This window comes from Marmota monax, unplaced genomic scaffold (assembly GCF_021218885.2).
Source record: "Marmota monax isolate L192 unplaced genomic scaffold, Marmota_monax_Labrador192_F-V1.1 WCK01_AAM20220418_F8-fsc00083, whole genome shotgun sequence".
NCBI lineage: Eukaryota > Metazoa > Chordata > Mammalia > Rodentia > Sciuridae > Marmota > Marmota monax.
The window spans coordinates 3,172,719-3,190,380 of NW_026692848.1; the positions used below are offsets into that span (position 1 = coordinate 3,172,719).

General features: G+C 50.4%; 1 protein-coding gene across 7 annotated transcripts in view; it reads left to right on the forward strand.

Annotated features, from left to right (window-relative positions):
- Pde10a (phosphodiesterase 10A) overlaps positions 1-17,662 on the forward strand; it is a 534,453-nt gene that overhangs the window by 260,329 nt on the left and 256,462 nt on the right. The window contains exon 1 of one of the 7 annotated variants that reach the window (XM_046449363.2): positions 4,824-5,703. The exons of 1 other annotated variant lie outside the window; for it this stretch is intronic. In XM_046449363.2, the coding sequence (XP_046305319.1) occupies positions 4,824-5,703 (880 nt within the window). Of the gene's footprint in view, positions 1-4,823; positions 5,704-6,365; positions 6,646-12,198; positions 12,690-15,255; positions 17,242-17,662 lie in introns of those variants that run through there. 5 more of the 7 variants (XM_058580942.1, XM_058580941.1, XM_058580936.1 and 2 more) reach the window with 5 other exon arrangements.

The window sequence follows — 17,662 nt, forward strand, 5'->3', positions numbered from 1 at the left end:
TCCAAGGTGGTTTGCTGTCTCGGAATAGCGAGTAATTGAAATACAGCTCTGTGTCCCAGCCCAGCTGCATTACTCATAGTGCTAACGTGCACACAGTTATCACAAGGAGACAGTACTGAGTGTCTTTTGAAAAAAAGATAGTACTTTTTAACACCAGTGATCTCAGAGCTGGATATTCACAGCCATAACACAGAGGTAATTTTCAGGAAAGAGTGAAATGTTTCAGTTTGACTAGTGAAAATTTCTACCTGCATCTTTTTTTAACGAAGGAATATGAAACCCTTTTTTCTGATGAAACAGATACTTGGGATGTACTTGGAATACTCATGTCTTAACAGTTGTGTATTATAAAAATAATCTAATTGAAAATTGGGCATTTGGTTTTTATTAAATAAAGACAGATATAACTTATACTGGTTTTACTTGTTTGATAACGTAAAGTGAAAATAAAATTAAAATTTGGTTTATAATTACTTTGTTTGAATTTATAAGAGTAAACTAACTGAAACTGAAAATCTAGCAATATGAATTTGTAAGCGTAATTTAATTGAAGTTGAAGATCTAGGAGTGTGAGTAGTAGCTGAGTTGTTTTTATTGCCTTTGGTCTGTTTTTAAGACTGTCCATTCAAGGTGTTGACTCTAATGAATTTTTTTTTTCACTAGAAATATAATAGACTTGTTTTTGTCTTTTTAGGCTTGACTATGACGATACTGTAAGCATGCATCCCTCAATTTAGTCAAGATTTATTAATGTCAGCAGTAATAGAGCTTTGTGATCAGTTGGCATGCAGGTGACAGGTAGGATAGCAATTATTGAGTGCTGGTTGTGTGCTGCCCTTTATTAAATGTTGAGGATGGTAAGACGCCTGATGTCATGTTGTTTAACACTGGATCATCAATGTAAATCATGTATGCATTAACTCTCTTTTGAAAAGATTCAACGTAACCTGTTAACAGATGCAGATAGAATACTTAAGTTCCAGGAGTACAGACAACAAAGCTATGATGAATTAGCTTGAGAAACATTGAAGGTAAGACAAACTCAGAACCAATAGGGAAGGATTTAGTGGCCTTGGGAGGTCATGAATAGATACCTGAAAGCTGAGCTCCATTTTGCATGCATGATACTGAATCCTGAGAAGGCAGAGTTTGCATGATCACACCTGCATGACATACAATGATACTTTACCACCTATTAAATTGAACAGCCTGACTTGGGAACAATAAGCCCCTTGGTTATGAGTTATTTTGCTATCTGTTTTAAGTAAATCACAAAAACTAAAGTCAAGGTAAAAAGAAAATGCCCTTTTATCAGACCTTATCCATTAAGTAGGTTAATTAACATTTAATTAACCTTTGTTTTTATATTATAAATACAAATCATTATCATCTTCAAAAAAGAGCAGGGTTTTCAAGAATCACTGAGGTAAAATTTACAGCTATAAGCATAAGCATTAATTTCATATGTTGCAAATTAAAACCAGTTAAGACACACGCTTATAAATTTATAAAAATATAAAATATTAACCACACAAGTTATGAACCATTACAGCTAGGTTGTTGAGCACAATGCATGGTTATTAGAAATTTTATATTTTTTTTTGAATAATATCATCATTCAAAGATTCTTAGGCTCTAACTTGGGCTGTGTTAATGTCTTTTATAAGCATATAATTCAAAGAAGGAAAGTATCATCTCTATCTTACAGGAAACTTTAGACATAAAATACCAAAAGCAATATAAAATTAACTTTATTTTAAAATTACAATATGGGGAAGAAAGTTTACAAAACTTAAATATACTTGCCCTTGCCTAGGTGCACTGATGTAAGGCTTCATTTTAAACATGAAACTCGTTCCTGATCATTTTCCTTGGCAAAGGGCATAGACAAATGCTTCACATTCTTTTAAAATGTTGAGTTACCAGATATGGTCATCATCAGGCTTGACAATTTTGTTCTTGTTACCTTAATTCTTTTAGATTTTATGCCTTGCAATTAGGTCTAGCATTTCCTCATCTGGGAGTTAGGAAAATAATTTCCTTTAGGAGAGCATTGCAACAGTTTGGATTTCCACCATCTCCCTTCGGTTGCTTCTAAGAATTATGGTCATGGCTAAATTGTACAGTAATCTGATGACAGTTGACATGTAAGGGCAGTGTTAACTTCAGGTGGACTGTCAGAGTGCAGTGTTCACTCAGTTATGGGTCATAAAAAGTCTGGAGTAACAAGTGTTTAGTGACACAGTCTGCTCCCTTTTCTGATATATCACTAGAGAAACTGAAAGGGAAGAAAAAAAATCCTCAAGAAACACGTTCTCCATGTGTAGCAACACCTGAGCCCCAGTGAGAGACACGCCTCTCTGTGGGTTTGTAATTCCCATCTATAACTAAAGGATACTTCTTGAAGAAAGTCAGAGGCTTAAATGAACCAACAAGGACGCCTGTGTTCATCAGGAAGACTGTAGATCAAAATTTAATTGCTAATCTTTAAACTTCTCCTTAATTTGTTCCTTTTCCGTTGTCATGGTTTGTGATTTTTTACTCTGTCCAGGAAATGTTTCTCTTCCAGCAAGCCAACTGGAGAAAAGAAGGATAAAACGTGGAAAGAAGGTTGCTTCTGGAAAAGGGTTAAAGAGCACTCTTGGGAGTTTGCGTCCTGATTTAACAAAGACTCACAGAACAAATACTTGGTATTTTCCACCCCTCCCCCTAAACCGGCAAAGTGGCTTGCATTCAAGTTAAATGTAATTTTTTTTTTTTTTGTAACTGGAAATCGCTTCAATAACTCCAAAAAATTGCAACTGGTAAACCTTAAAAGGCAAGGAGAAATGTTATGCCTGTAAAGGAACGAACAATAAACACTACGAAGAGAAACTCATCTTCCCTAAATATGTGGAAGCCCTTTCCTGCGCGAGAGTCCAGTCCCCAACCTGCTCCAACTGCGGTTTGAAGCGAAGTAACAAGTGTCGGGTCTGAGCGATGGGAGAAGCTGCGAGCCGGGAGGCTGCGCGGAGATCAGGTGGCATTGCTCCAACTTATCTAGTTTTTATATTGGTGGGAAAAACAAAGAAACAAACAAAAGCAAAAGCAACACACCCCCAGTCCCTAAGGTAAGAGTTGCCAGAATCACTTTCTTGGTTCGCAAATTTAGGAGTTTCGACCTGAGCGTCCGGACTGGCGCCCCTTTACACGCGACACGCAGCGTCGGTCCAGGAGTCACCCAGCCTCTGGTATTGGCACCAAGTCCCTGGGGTCCACCCTCTTGGTTTGGTGCGAATGCAGATATGCCCTTTACCCTGTTGGGGGGTGTGAATGGGAGTCGGGAAAAGCACTGACAAGGGAGGAGTCTGCAGCCCAGTTCGAAATAAAAAGCACGCAAAACTGGAGAGAAGAAAGTGTGCGGGGCGAGAAAGAGGCAGGGGCGGGAAGCCAGTGTCGCGCCCCAGCCCTGTGTGGGTAGAGCGGTTGCACAGCCGCGCAAGCCTCGCGCTCCAGTGACCGTCTTGTCCTCCGTGAAAACTGGAATGTGGCGCGCGTGCTACCCACTAGGGATGGTGACCTAGTCCGGGGTGTTCGCACAGCCCGTTCCAACTTGGGGCTGCAGGATCACCGCCTTCCACTGGGACCTGGGACCTGGCACGTTGTGGTGAACCCGCTGCGAGTGCCTGCCAGAAGGCGGACACCTGCGCATCTGTGCGCTTGGGCTCTCCAACTTCTCCAAACTTCTGCAGCAACTTGTTCTGAGTGCTCATTCAGAGGCACAGCTCCCTGCAATTACAGCTGTCTGGATTCGTGGCTACAGGAGGGGAGTACAAGAAGCCGCGGGCGATGAGGCGGCCTTCAGGGTTTGGGGCGATGATCTCACAGTTTTCAGTATTTGAGCCATAGTTTGCTCTTTCCATTCTCTATTCCCACCGTGACAAACAGCTTGTGCACACTAAGTTCGTTTTAAAGCGGGAATCGGAGAGGGAGTCCTGGGGATGGACCTTCTTTCAAACCTTAAGTTTATTGGAAACACTATGAGTTCATTGAAACTACCCCATGTCTAAGTTCGAACTCCCCTCCTGCGGGCTGTGACTGAGCAGTGCTAGTTGGAGCTGCTGGCCCGCCAACGGGAGGATTCCCTGGCTCGGAAACCAACAGCAGACATGGCCAGTCCAACAGCACACAGCTGGAACATCTGCAGGGGTGCGGGTTTAGAATCTGGAACACCGAACCCGGAGGTGACAACGCCCAGCAGAAACGCAGCAGTTCCCCCGCCCGCTAGCGGGTCCGGGGAGCACAAGGTGCTCACAGAGCAGGGGCGTGTGGGGCCCTGGCGCCGTGGGGCCGTCCCAGCGAGCGCGCAACGTGGGCGCGGGCGGCGGCAGCGTGGGGAGCTACTGCTCCGCCAGTGGGCGTCTTCTGCCGCCGCCGCCACCGCCGCCTCCACGGGCAGCGGCACTGCGGCGCTTTGCTGCTTTGGGTCAGGCACCGAGGCTCAGCTGCCGGAGCGCGCACTAACCACGCCACGCCTGCAGGCAGCGTCTCCGCAGACCCTCGCCCGTGCGGGGAGGACGCCGATTGTGCGTGCCAGCCAGTAGCCAGTCGCGGTCACCCGGGACTCGCCCCCAACCCGGGATCCTTCAGCACCCGAAGCTGAGCACGATGTGAAGACCGGGCCGGGAGGGGCTTGGGAGACAGGCTAGGAGGAGCAGACAGGCGCTCGGGCCGACCCGCAGGCCGAGGAGGGCAGGTCCTGCGGGGGCGGAGCCCGCGGGGTCCGGCTCGCCGCGCCCCTCCGGCCGGCGGCCTGCCCCCAAGGCGGCCCGAGGAGGAGGGCCATGGCCAGCCCTGCTGAGGCTCATGCTCCCCGCCCCCAAGCTCCGTTGCCAGAGGCTGGGGACGAGCCGAGCCCCGGCCCCGGCAAACTCCGCCCGGAACCCCGGCGCAGCGCGGCCGGCGGGGGGAGCGCGGCGGGCCCGGGCCTGGCCCCCGAGCGGCCTGGCCGCGGCTGGGCCGAACGCGCCGCGCCCCCGCGCCCGTCCCCCTCCTCGGCAGGCCGCGCCAGCCCCGCGGGGGTCTCCGGCGCCCTCTCTGCGCTCGGCGCTGGTGGCTGCGGCTGGGTCGCTGCTCGTGCTCCCTTCGCGCTTGCCTTCTCCTCCCCTGTCCCCTCCTCCTCTCCATCTTCCTTTTACTTCTGGCCGCCGCCCCCCCTGCCCCCTCCCCCTTTTCTCTCCTCCTCATCTGCCTTTCACCTCCCCGTGCGTCTCCCAGGAAGGGAGGGCGCAGCGGCGGCGGCTCGAGGAGGCGGCGGCGATGCTGGCGGAGGAGGAGGAGGAGGACAAGAGGCAGCTCCCTTGAGCGTCCCCCCCAGCAGTAGTCACCGCGGCGGCGGTGGCAGCGGCGGCGGGCGGCGGCGGCTCTTCCTCTCGCCTGTGCTCCAGGGCTTGCTGCTCCCAGCCCGCGCAGGGCCCCGGCCGCCGCCGCCGCCCCGGCTTCCCCTCGGCCCGATCGCGCGCCGCGCGGGCTCCCCTGGCTTCGCGGACGCCGGCGGGGGCTACCCCGGCCCCTCGGGCGGCGGCCGAACTCCGCGGCGGCTGGGAGGCGCCAGCTTCGCTCTCGCCGCCGCGTCGCCGCTTCTCTTCGGCTCCGACATGGAAGATGGACCTTCTAATAACGCGAGCTGCTTCCGAAGGCTGACCGAGTGTTTCCTGAGCCCTAGTAAGTGCCTTAGCTCCAGGTTTCCGGTGGCTGGGGCGTTTCTCGCTCTGTGGGGAGCTGTTGGGGGGCTCGGACCTCGGGGTGCGAAGGGAGCTACTGCGGTGGGTGCATGTGTCAGAGGTGCTTAGCGCCCAGCGGACCTTTACGGGGCGGGGGGGGGGCAGCTGGTGGCCGCCCGGTGGCAGGCGGGAGCGTCAGTTAGCGCAGGGGCACCGGGCTTTCCCAGGACTCGCGTGCGCGCAGGAAGGGTGATCTTGTAGGGCCGCGAGAGCCGGGCGTTTAATCGGGACTTGCCTCCTGTCTTCGTCCCCAGGGGCAGGCTCCTGGCTGCACTGACCCGGCACGTATTTCATTCAGTCAACTTTGTCACGGCTTAAGCTAGGTTTCTCTTTCTTGAGTCGGTGACCTCTTAACAGGAGTAAAAGCGTTTCCCTCCACTCGGGGGACCGGCCCTCTGGGTTCCTGTGACTGGGGTGAGGACAGACCAGAGTCCTGGCACCCTACGCTTCCACACCCTTCTAGTGACCGTGTTGGAGAGCGTGGGCTAGGGGAGTGGAAGTGGATGCCCCCCCACAAAGAGGACGCGCCCCCACCCAGATCGACCTACTGCAGACCCGGGTGTTAGCTGGTGTTTGGGTTGGTAATAAAAGGGAAGGACAATGGGGCGTTAGCGTGGAACAAGAAGGCGCCTCCGGTTCCAAATCGCCCTTTCGGACTTGGTGTGACCACTCCGTCTCGCCACCCGCGGGCGCGCGTCTGAGAGCGCGCTGGGGCAGGGGCGACAGAAGGCGTGTCACGGGGGAGGGGGACCAGATCGAGCAGAAAAGTCAAGGCAGAGAGAGCTTCGCTAGAAGCTAGGAGGCAAGCGGGAGATGTTGAGGAAACCCGCGCCGGATGCGCAAAGGAGGGAGTCGCCGCTGTCGTTGATGGAGGGCGAGCGGGGTGAGGACAGGAAAACTGGGACGGGAGGGGGCGAGGCGGGACCAGGTGGGAGCCTCCTGTGGTCCCGGAGATGCTGTCCGCGGAGCACAGGGCGACTCCGGAGTCGGCCGGCCGGGCGCGGCTCCCCGCGGCCCTGAGCGCGGCTAAGGCGCCACCGTCCACCGCGTGCGCACCGGAGCCTTTGTCTGCTCCTCGCTGGCGAACCGCGTTTCCGCGGCGCTTTCTTGGGGCAGGATCTCCTCCAGGCTGCGGTTAGGCTTCCCGCTCCCAGCTGCAGCACACTCCCTGACCTCAGCCGACCCGCGGCTCGCTGGCACTAGGGTCGAGCCCCTCCCCACGGCCGGAGCTCCTCTTGGCTTACAGCCCGCCCAGGCGCCTTTGAGGTGCAGCTGCCAAGGGCGGGCGAGCATGTCCCGCGCGTGGCTCTTCTGTTCTCTGAAATCCCGCATACCGATCGTGGACCAGTACGAGATAGCCTTGTGGCCTCTTATTAAATTTGTTTGCGGGCTCTAGCTGCTGGCGGCAGATCTCTGCTTGTACTTGCAAGTTGGCTTGATTGCCCAGCAGGGCGTGGGCCCTGTTCTCCCAGCTGACCTCTTAAGTCCTGTGGCTTCCCCCAGGTATCTGCTTCCACACCCAGCTTCATATGTGAGTTGAATTCGTGATCCATGGGTACTTAAGTTTAAAAGGGATGTGTGTCTGGGTATGAGTATGTTCATGGAGTGAGCTTGTGGCCCTCAGATGTGGTCAGCAGAGACATTTCTTACTTTGTGTAAAAGACCCCATGAATTGGTCACGGATTAAAGGTGGTATGAGAATGTGGTACCCTGCTGTCTGTCTCGGAGGGCGTTGGAGTAAAACTCAGACCTGGGCTAGAATTGGATTTGCTTAGGGTCCTCTTCTTGGTGCACTCTAGAATTCCTTTTTTACAAAATAAACATCATCTTCTGTCCTATGACAAGGGATTGGGGATGGTGTTGAAGGCTGCTGTACCTTGCAGTGACAAACTCTGTTTTGGGGAAGAGGTGGGACTTAGGCTTAGGGGTTTAGGTATTTGGAAGGAACACGTTTTCCTGGAGATGATGGTGTTTGTTTTTGCACGCTGCTGTGACTTCTGTCTGTCCTGGCTGGGGCTAACATGGTGATGTACATTGTGGAGCAGAATAAAGATTAGCAGCCCAAGACAGGTGCTTAAGTTGTCTCTGAGAAATCATGGGCTTTCCCTCTAGAAAGACAGAGCACCTAGAGGAGAGGGCCTTAAGAGGCATCCATTCGGTACAGAGTTCCTGCCAGGAGAAGCCAGCTAGGAAGTTACACCTGCCCACTCTCCCTTGGAAGCAGTTTAGGGTTCAGCTAGGAACAAAAGGCTCCAGCTGTCTTATTTGGGACTTAAAGATATTAAATGTTAAGATACTTTTAAACAGAATCTGTAGGTAGAATCTCCTCACTCAAGAATGGGAAGAGGAAAGTGATCCTATAGGGAATAGCGTCCACTGTTGGGAATCTTTGGTTCTGTCTGTTGTTGCTTAAAAAGCTACCCTGGTTTCAATTCCTAAAGTAGTTGAAGCTTGACAGAATTTTCTAATAGTTTTCATTAAAAGTCAGCCTTTTGGAAAGAAAAATTGCCACACAAGAAGTCATCAAGGACCACAATTTCAGACACCGTTCATCAAGGACCATCATTTCAGACACTGTTCTCCCATTCACTGTCACTGTCTGTAAATGGGCCTTTTGGAAGGAAAAATTTCTGAATACTATAAGAATATAAATGTGCCTGAATGTCTTCAGGGGCACTCAACCACTGAGCCACATTCCCAGCTTTGTTCTGTATTTTGTTTAGAGACAGGGTCTCACTGAGTTGCTTAGTGCCTTGGTGTTGCTGAGGCTGGCTTTGAACTCGCGATCTCCTGCCTCAGGCTCCCTAGTGGCTGGGATTACAGGTGTGTGCCACTCTGCCTGACTTACTCCCCATTTTCTTTTGATTGATCTTTTGGTCTGATAAGTCATGTACAGGCTGCTAGGTCCAATAATTGTATAAATACTTTTCATTTGTATGTCTCTTAGTTCTATCCTATGTTTTGGCTCTGCAGTTTAGTTCACTCAGTCATTCCCTGAAAAGACACTTCTTCCAAAGCTGCTGCCCCTAGCCAGGATGTGGACACAGACTGAGCAGAGCCATGGACCCATCCTGGGGGAATTTGCCAACTGTGAGAAAGAAGGAAGTGCCTGGAAGTGGATTGGTGTTAATGCCCAGTGCTCCAAGAGGTCATTGGTCTCTATGCCTAATGCCCTTGCTGTGTGTCTATTCCTGATTTTGTCTGATTTTCTGTCATCTGACGACCACCAGCTCTTCCTCAGACATCCAGCATCACACTTCATTGCTAGGAGAGCTGCAGATTGCAGTAGGAGTCCTATCAGGTGTCCCAGAGTGAGTACAGTGAATGTCACTTTGCAGTGTGATGAGCGTGTCGGATGTAGAGCTGCGAAGTCGTGCTAGGATAGGCCAGTATACACTGTGGCCAGTCTTCTGTAACAAACATAGGCTGTCTGCACCAGGCGGTGAGTGCTGTCGCCCCAAGGCCACACAGCTTGAGGAGGTGCCTGGTGAGCCTTGCATGGGACATATCTTGAAAGAAACTTGGGGTCTGAGTTGAGAATATTGCTCTAAGGACACTCGGAAACCACAGATAGCCCATATAGAGAATGCAGGGAAAGCACGCGGGACAGACTTGTGAATACAGAGTGCAAACCCTTCAGACTGCAAGTGTTGTATGTTTCTCAAATATTCAAAACAAAATTATATTTGTCAAAACTGGAGTTTAAGCACACTTCATGCCCATCTCTAGCCACTCTGTTTCCTAAGACATGGGAGTTGTATGGCCAACACTGGACTGGACTCAGACAAATGTAATCCTTTTTAAAGAGCAAATGTGCTTAGCCCTTAGGAGCTACACTAGGCTTGACATCAGTGTACTCCTGTGGGCTCCACGAGGCTGAAGCTGTAGAAGAAAATAAAGTCCACAGTGCAGTATTAGAAGAGGGTCTAGACCAGCCGACGGCCAACTGGCACCCTGCTGGTGGGCCTATACAGGGTACACTGTGGGAGGGAGGTGGAGATGACAGTCGCCCCATCTGACAAGCAGATACAGATGCCTCTGAAGAACAGCCCAGCAAGGCCTTGAGGTCCTGCTAGGCTGAGTGTGAGTGTCCAGTGTCACTGACTCTCTGTGGAGGGTGAGCTGTTTATTGAGTGGGTACTCAGTCCAAAGGGCAAAGTTATTTAATCTGGGCAGGATTAGTTGGGTTATTAATCATGTAATTCCATGAAAATCCATCTTTAGTGTGGGGAGAAAAGAAAAACAACCCGTACTCCTTAAAAGTGGTTGAGAAGCAGTAGAGCTATTAGAAGATGGTGTCTTCTGCTATTTCAACCTGACAAACTGGCTCTAGATCATTTTTGCACATAAACCGTTTTCTGCCCCATTAGGAGACAATGCAGTGCAGTGGGTAGTGAAGCAAATGCTTTCTTTAGTGTAAAGCAGGTGAAGCGTGGCATGTTGAGCACTTCAGCAATTCATTCACTGTGGGTTCTTGTTTAAAAACAGCCCATGCAGTCTGAGAAGGGGAGAAAAAGTAATTTTCTTGTAAAAGGAATATTTTCCCTTAAAAGGAAAACAGTTGTAATCCAAAACATTTTAATTTGCTTTTAGAATGTAGACCAAACTCCTGCAGCTGATCTTTTTCCAAGTCTGCCTAAAGTAAAACTCTCAGGGACAGAAGAGCTCAGGACTGGGAGACAGGGCAGCTGGCCTCTAGGGTTCCTGTTTATCACAGCATGGGCCACTTTCTGGAGTCACCCTGTTCCTTTGCTGGCCTCTGCTTATTGCCCATGCCCTCTCTCTAGAAGGCAAGGTCACGGAGAGCCTGGGGGCGGGGTTTGTCTTTTTTGGTTATAAGTGTGACAGTGGCTGACACACATGTGGAACATATTCATATATTTTGTTGAAAATCCAACAGATTCAGACAACATGGAGCACACTGCCTGTACTCCCTGTCTTCAGAGAACCTAGACACCCATGAGTGTGCACCGAGAACGTGCTCTGCATTGTAGGACCTGGGATTCAAAGGGGTGTGAGACAGAAGCAGCCCTTGCAAGGGACAGTCAGCCCCAGGGGACAGCCAAGCTTCCCTTACTGTCTTTCTGAGAGAGGGCTGATAGGAGCTCTGGACGCAGTGAGAACCAGACATGGTGCCTGGCAGGCCCTGCAGAGACTGATCCACGGAGGGAGGCTGCACCCAGGCTGGAGGGTGGAGAAGGCGAGCCACCCCCCCCCCCCGAACCCAGGGGAGGCCTTGCAGGCTGGGAAAGGTACCTTTCACCTGCAGCAAGGTGGGGAAGAAGGTAGGCAGATGGAAGAAGCATTCTTTGGGGTGAGCTGAACAATTCTCTGGCTGGGTGCAGTGGCGCACATCTGTAATCTTAGTGGCTTGGGAGGCTGAGGTAGGAGGATCACAAGTTCAAAGCCAGCCTCAGCAACTTCGAAAGACCCTGTCTCAAAATAAGCAAACAAACAAGCAAGCAAGCAAACAAACAAAACAGCCCTCTGAGAACTCTTCATGCCCGCATAGGAATGGCAGGAAGACCACCCTCCCTCCTGTGGGTGGGAGTCTGTGTGGCTGGGGCAGAGGGCTGGTCTCTGTGCAGAGTCAGAGAAGAGGTGGGAGCCTGAGCTCAGGCTTGGACCAGTGAAGAAGAAGCCGGGGAGGTGAGAACAGAAACCAGAGGGGGCAGGAATGGTAACACGACAGCTGGACAGGGTAGGTGACCCTGACTCTTCAGTTTGGGGTTGAGCTGTTGGGTGGTGTGAGGTAGGAGATGAGGGAGGGGTGGCCACACCCAGAGGAAAAAGCATCAGCAGTGAGCACCTATGTGTTCTGAGCGGTGGGAGTCTCAGCCATGTGGCCCCTGCTTCTCACGCTGCAGGCAGCGGAGCTGGCAGTGAGTTGCAGCTGAGCATCCACCGTGGGACCTTTTCAGTGTGGCCAGTGTGCCTGTATCAGGGAGAAGATCACCTGGGGGACGCCCCCAGGCTGGAGGGGCAGGATGAGGCTGCATTCCTGGAGCCCACCAGAATGTGGGCATGGAGAGAAGCCGCAGTGGTGGGGGTCAGAGCAGAGCTTTGTAAGTCGGGGAGTACCTCTCACCCCATGTGTAAGGCCTGCTGTGGGAGGGTCTGGAGCTCGTGGTGCTGTGTGACTGATGCTCTCAGAGGCTGATCCTGGCTGTCGTTTGGTGACTACTGTAGGGGCTGTTGTGGAAATAGCATGAGAAGCCACTGCAGTAGTCAAGCCAGGAGATGACAAAGGTGACTTGGACTGGGGTTTGAGGCCAGAAATGAAATGCAGTGAGGGCGCAGAAGGCACTCAGAGGCAGCAGGTGGATTGGACACGTGGAGGAAGGGGGGGACTCCAGAGTGGGATCACAGTGGGTCGCGGGTGGAGCTGCCCCTGGGCGGGAGGTCTGCAGCAGCAGCACGGGGCGGGGCTGGGATCAGGCTCCCTTTGGCAGTGGCATCCTGGAGTGCCTACGCCACAGCATGCTGGAGACGTTAGGAAGGCTGCTGGACAATTTGGGAATCAGAGGCTGATCCCAACTGGAGGTACTTAGAGCCAGCGAGTATGTAGATAGGTCATGTGAACTCTGAGCAGGTTTTGAGGGAAACACAGGCGCTGGTTGTTGAACAGTGCCTTGGTTCGAGCAGTGGAAGTGCTCCATAGAAGTTTGATGGGTGAAAGTGGTGACCCTTTGGAGACAGTGAATTGCCACCCCTGAGGCAGTAGCTGAAGCCACTGTTGGGGGTGCAAATGGGAAATGAACAGAGGCAGTGGGAAGAGGGCAGAGGACAGACGTGACGGGAAGAAAGAGCACTGGGATGATCTGAGCAGGAGCCATCTAAACAGAGGAGGAGACATGGAACAGAACAGCCCACGGAGCTCAAGGGAGGAACCTCAGGATGGAAGAGACCAGGTGCCCCAGAGACCAGGTGAGTCCAGCATCTAGCATGCCATCAGCGGTCGAGCTGGCAAGATGACGGAAGCCCGCTGCAGTGGGGCGAGAGTTGGTGGCAATGAACGTATCCTAGGGCAGATTTCATCCTGAGGGAAGCCAAGCTGGGAGTTGGCCTCAGAGCTGCCAGCACATGAGTACTGGCTACCTCCCTGGGGAGGCTTCACTTGAGAAGGTTCATTTGCTAAAGAAAAGGAAGCTGAAGAAGTAGCTGAGAGCGGATGGAACAGCCCCTTAAAGAAGCCAGGAGGAATGGGGTGCTGTGCACCCTCAAGAGCTTAATGAAAACTATCCCCTGAGGGAACTGGGGAGAGTGGTGTGGATGCTGATACCCTGTTATTAGTGGGCTGGGGTGGGCACCAAGTCTACAGTGTCTCAGCAGACACTTTCTGCCCATTTCCCTTGAGGGCAGCACCGTGGTCGTCTGAGAGTTGGCTGTTACAGGAGGCAGGCACAGAGAGGCTTGCAGTGGGGGTTTTGGGGGGTGGGAGTGAGCTGCCCACTTGGGAGGGGTGGGCTAATGACCCCCAATTAGAGCAAACATACAAACTCTCTGCATTTGAAGAATAGAAGGAGCCAAAAAGACACGTACTTTGAAGCTCTCAGATTCACGTCCTGGTGAAGAGTGACCAGCAGGATAGCCCTGGAGAGGTGTCTCGAGGGAGGAAGGGTTTGTGCAGTGATGAGAGGATGATTCCAGAGGGAAGAGAGGAGCTGGGCAGACACAGAGGATTCAGGACAGGTGAACTGGGACGGCCGTGTGGCGCGGGGCTCTGGACAGCAGTGAAGAGGGCAGGACACAGAGGGTCTGGCAGTCAGGCACCAGGGTCTGTCTTCCTGGGAAGGCTGTGCCATGCTTTATGCAGAGGGAAGGGGTAGGCGCCAAAGGCACGTGATGCACAGATGTCTATTGCCTACAGTGCCTTACTTACTGTCTCCTTGGTGGCAGTAAATGTCATGAGACCTGTCCCTGACTTTTAAGGAGTTTCTGTCTGATGAGGGGTCCAGGCAGGTCAAAGTGACAAGGGTATGTCTTGAGGCTTGACCTTGGGTAGAGGAGTGCATAGTTGGGACGGGCACATCTTGGTGACACCCCACTGCCCCGAGGGTGCTGCCAGGTCCTGAACGTGTCCCTGGTCCCACCTCTCGTTTTCCTCAGTGTGTTTCATGCACCACCCTGCCTGAGGTTGGTGAACTTCTGCCCCAGGTCACTCTGTCTCCGCTGACGGGAGCCTTCTCTGGCTGGGTGGGCAGCTGCCTGTCCTGTCCCCTGGAATCCCAACCTTCTCTGAGGCTTCCTGGTCCTCTCACATGTTGCAGTGTCACCTGGTACTGCCAGTTGTCCGCTGGGTGTCTCCCCCCCCACCCCAGCCTGTGTGTGTGCCTTGAGGGCAGGAGTGGGTTTTGTTCAACTTCTGAATCACAGAACCTAGCACACTGCCACCGCAAGAAGTCCAGTGAAGGAATACGAAGGTGTCTAAGTGGCGGAATATGAGTGAAATGGTCCTTTAAAATATTCATTTTCTTAAAAGGAAAGAAGTAATGAAACAATGTGATCGTAGGATTTTGCTGGCATAACTTGAAACTTCATTTGATTCATTATTTTTTTTTCATGTAGTCTAAATACACTCTTTGGCACCGGTGCCTGGGCTTCTGCGTCACTGGGAACACAGTACTTCACACGCAGTGAGGTCAGCAGGGAGCGGCCGCCGGAGCCCAGGGAAGGAGGGAGGTGTGTGCTGGGCTTTGGGGGAGCTTCAGCTTTCTTTCCTGAGGCCATGAGAAGAAACTGTTACTTGGACGAAAACATTTGCTTCATAGCAGAGAGCAGTTTGCTTGTAAAGTGCTAAAATAATGCTATATGTTCGGATATATTATATATATAAAAATGCAAGCATGTTTAATTTTATTTTTGCTACTGGGGATTGAACTCAAGGGCACTCAACCACTGAGCCACATCCCCGGCCCTGTTTTATTTAGAGACAGGGTCTCATGGAGTTGCTGAGCTCCTTGCTGTTGCTGAGGCTGACATTGAACTCAAGATTCTCCTGTCTCAGCCTCTGGAGCCGCTGGGATTATAGGCGTGTGCTACTGTGCTTGACAAAAAATGCAAGCATATTCGGCTTTCTTAAAAAAATATTTTTCATTGCAGATAGATACAATACCTTTATTTATTTATTTTTATGCGGTGCCGAGGATTGAACTCAGTGCCTCACGTGTACTTGGCTAGCGCTCTACCTTTGAGCTATAACCCAGTCCGTATTTGACTTTTTATAGTGAGCAAGTATGGTGTAAGAATCAGTTTTGCATAAAGAAAAATTTCCTTCGGTGAAAAGAGGAGCAGGTAACTTGCAGAACTGCAGGCTGGGGTGGGGTACAGGGGGTGCAGAGGGGGAGAGAGCAGCATGCTTGTGTGGAAGGCAGGTAGTGCTTATTTGTCTGTAATGCAGTTTTTATGCTTTTGCAATGTTGTTTTAGCAGACTTTAGAAAGAAAACTAAAATGACGTCTGAAAGGGCCCGACGGTATGGTTCCCTGGATCTGGGAAATGTGTACTTCCAGATGTTGTTTTTGTCCTGGGATCAGAAGTTCACTTTCAGAAACATTTGTGTCTAGTCAGTCATCATGTCTTTTGGGGATAATACTCTGCTTCTTGTGATTAACACGTCATTTAGTTTTTTAAGACAGATGAAAACCTCAGTGATTCCAACAGTGTGGTGCTGGCAGGTGAATGAAAGGGTGGACAGCTGATGCAGAATAGAAGAGCCGGAAAGCAGACACACATAGGAGTCCAGGATCCGTGAAAGGGTCATCTCGGGTGCAAGGAGGAAAGGAAGATGGTGGAGAAGACTATTTGGTAAAGAGTGGGCATCTGACCAAAAAAAAACATAAAATGGGATCCTTCTGCTGTATCCAGGATGCATTTCAAATGGATCGTATATTTAAATATAATAAAAGGAAACCATAAAAAGAAAAAAAAGGAAATTCCTTTCCAGCCTTGGAATGGGAAACACCTTTTTAAATGTGACTCAAAATCCAAGGTAATCTACATTAAGGAAACAAAACAACACATCTTCACATGGCCTTAGACAGGACCAGGGAGGTCCAGAGCAATTCTGGAGAGCCCCAGACAGCGGCTCCGCTGCCTTTCTGGCCCTCTCTCCATTCCTGAGGTGTTTGAAGCTCAAGCAGCATCAAATTGCTAGCGGTTCTTGAACTTGGAGAAAACATGTTCTGCTCCTATCACAGCAGAGTAATGACCCTCTTGATATAGAAGAGCTCCCAGAAATTGTTAAGAAAGACAGCACCCACAGGTAGTTCAAGAATGTGAGCAGAGTGCATGGAAAAAGAGAAGTAAATGACTCTTTAGAAAATAAGAAGACGTGCCACTTTATTTCTGATAAGATAAATGTGGTTTTAAATAACACTAAGTACCTTTTTCACCTGCCAGGTTTATAAAATTAATAAACTTTGAAACACACAGTTGGTAACTTCAGGAAGAGGCCAGCACTCCTGTGTTCCCTGGGGGAGTATCGAGGGATACAGCCCTTGAAGAGGGTAGTTTTGCAGTATTGATCATTATGAAAAATGCATGTATGCATTGAACCAATAATTTTACATCTGGGAATACATACTCACACAAAGGCAAAATGACTTAACAAGGTATCACATAGTGCATTATCGTTTGAAGTAGAACATCCGAAACAACTTATAGTCTACCAGGCTCTGCCTGGTTGAGTAACATTTCAACAGTAAAAATGAATACGCCAAAGATGCATTGGTACACTAAAAACACAGGGTGTAACACCCACACATACTGAACTCACACACATCACACACACACACTTTTGTGTTAGAAAGGACAATAAATGCACAAAGAAACTAGGAAGACACACAGGAAACTCTTAATGACCCTGGGCAGTGTAGGGTGCCAGAGGAGGGACAAGGCATGGGTGCATGGGGAGTGAGAGTTATAGGGGGACTTTTCAAAGAGTATTTTCTGGTTTTTTGACTTTTGGATAATATTACTTATTTCCCTATACAGAAATTACACTTAAAAATAAGCAAGAATTTGCCAAAATGCCACTTGTTTAATCGTGCGTTCCTTTACTTAGTTGTTGATGGAGTTTTGTTGTTTTTTCTTGTCTTCTATTGAGATCACAGCTTTGTCAGATTCTAAAGTTTGTTCAGTTGACTTCTGCCTTCCTCTAGCCTCCCACTTACTTCTCCTACACAAGATCCCAAATGTCAAGCTATGAATGTTAAAAAAATCACACGCATCACTACCCCTCGGAGTTATCAGCTCCTTTTCTACGTCATGCACATATTTGCGAATGGAAAAAAAATCCCTTCTATTTAATGTAATTTCTGACTCTGCTTGTCGATAGCTTCAGAGTTAAGATATGAACTATTGTTTAAATGGTTGGAGAGCTGCCCAGCCAGATTCATCTGGCAGAAATAACTACATTTTGGCAAGAAACCGAACGTCTTCGCTGAGGGAACATGAGCTGTACGTTCGAGCCTTCTCAAGTGAGTGGAAACACACTTCCAGCGCTGTCACCACTCAATGACACGGGGCTCCTGGACATAGGCTATCCCCACATGACAGCCATGTGATTATTAGTTTAGAGCAGGGGCGGCGGGAACTGATGACCTGTGTCCTTGGCAAACCTGGTGGAGCTGAGCGGGAGCCGCTGTCCCCGAGGTGCTGGCCGTCAGGAGCACCTGCCCAGAGAGCCCTCTGTGCAGCGCAGGGTGGAGCATGGACTAGGCAGAGGTTCCCGTTGGATCTCTCTCCGGCCTCTGCGGTGGGTTTGGAGGGAGTGCTGTTGCTGTGTCTGTCTGAGCGGCTTCTTCCTCCCCGTTAGCTTCTCTCCTCGGCCTCCATGTCAGCCCTGCTCATGTTCCTATGTCTCCCTAATAATGTTGACCTTTTCTTGGTCTTATCACT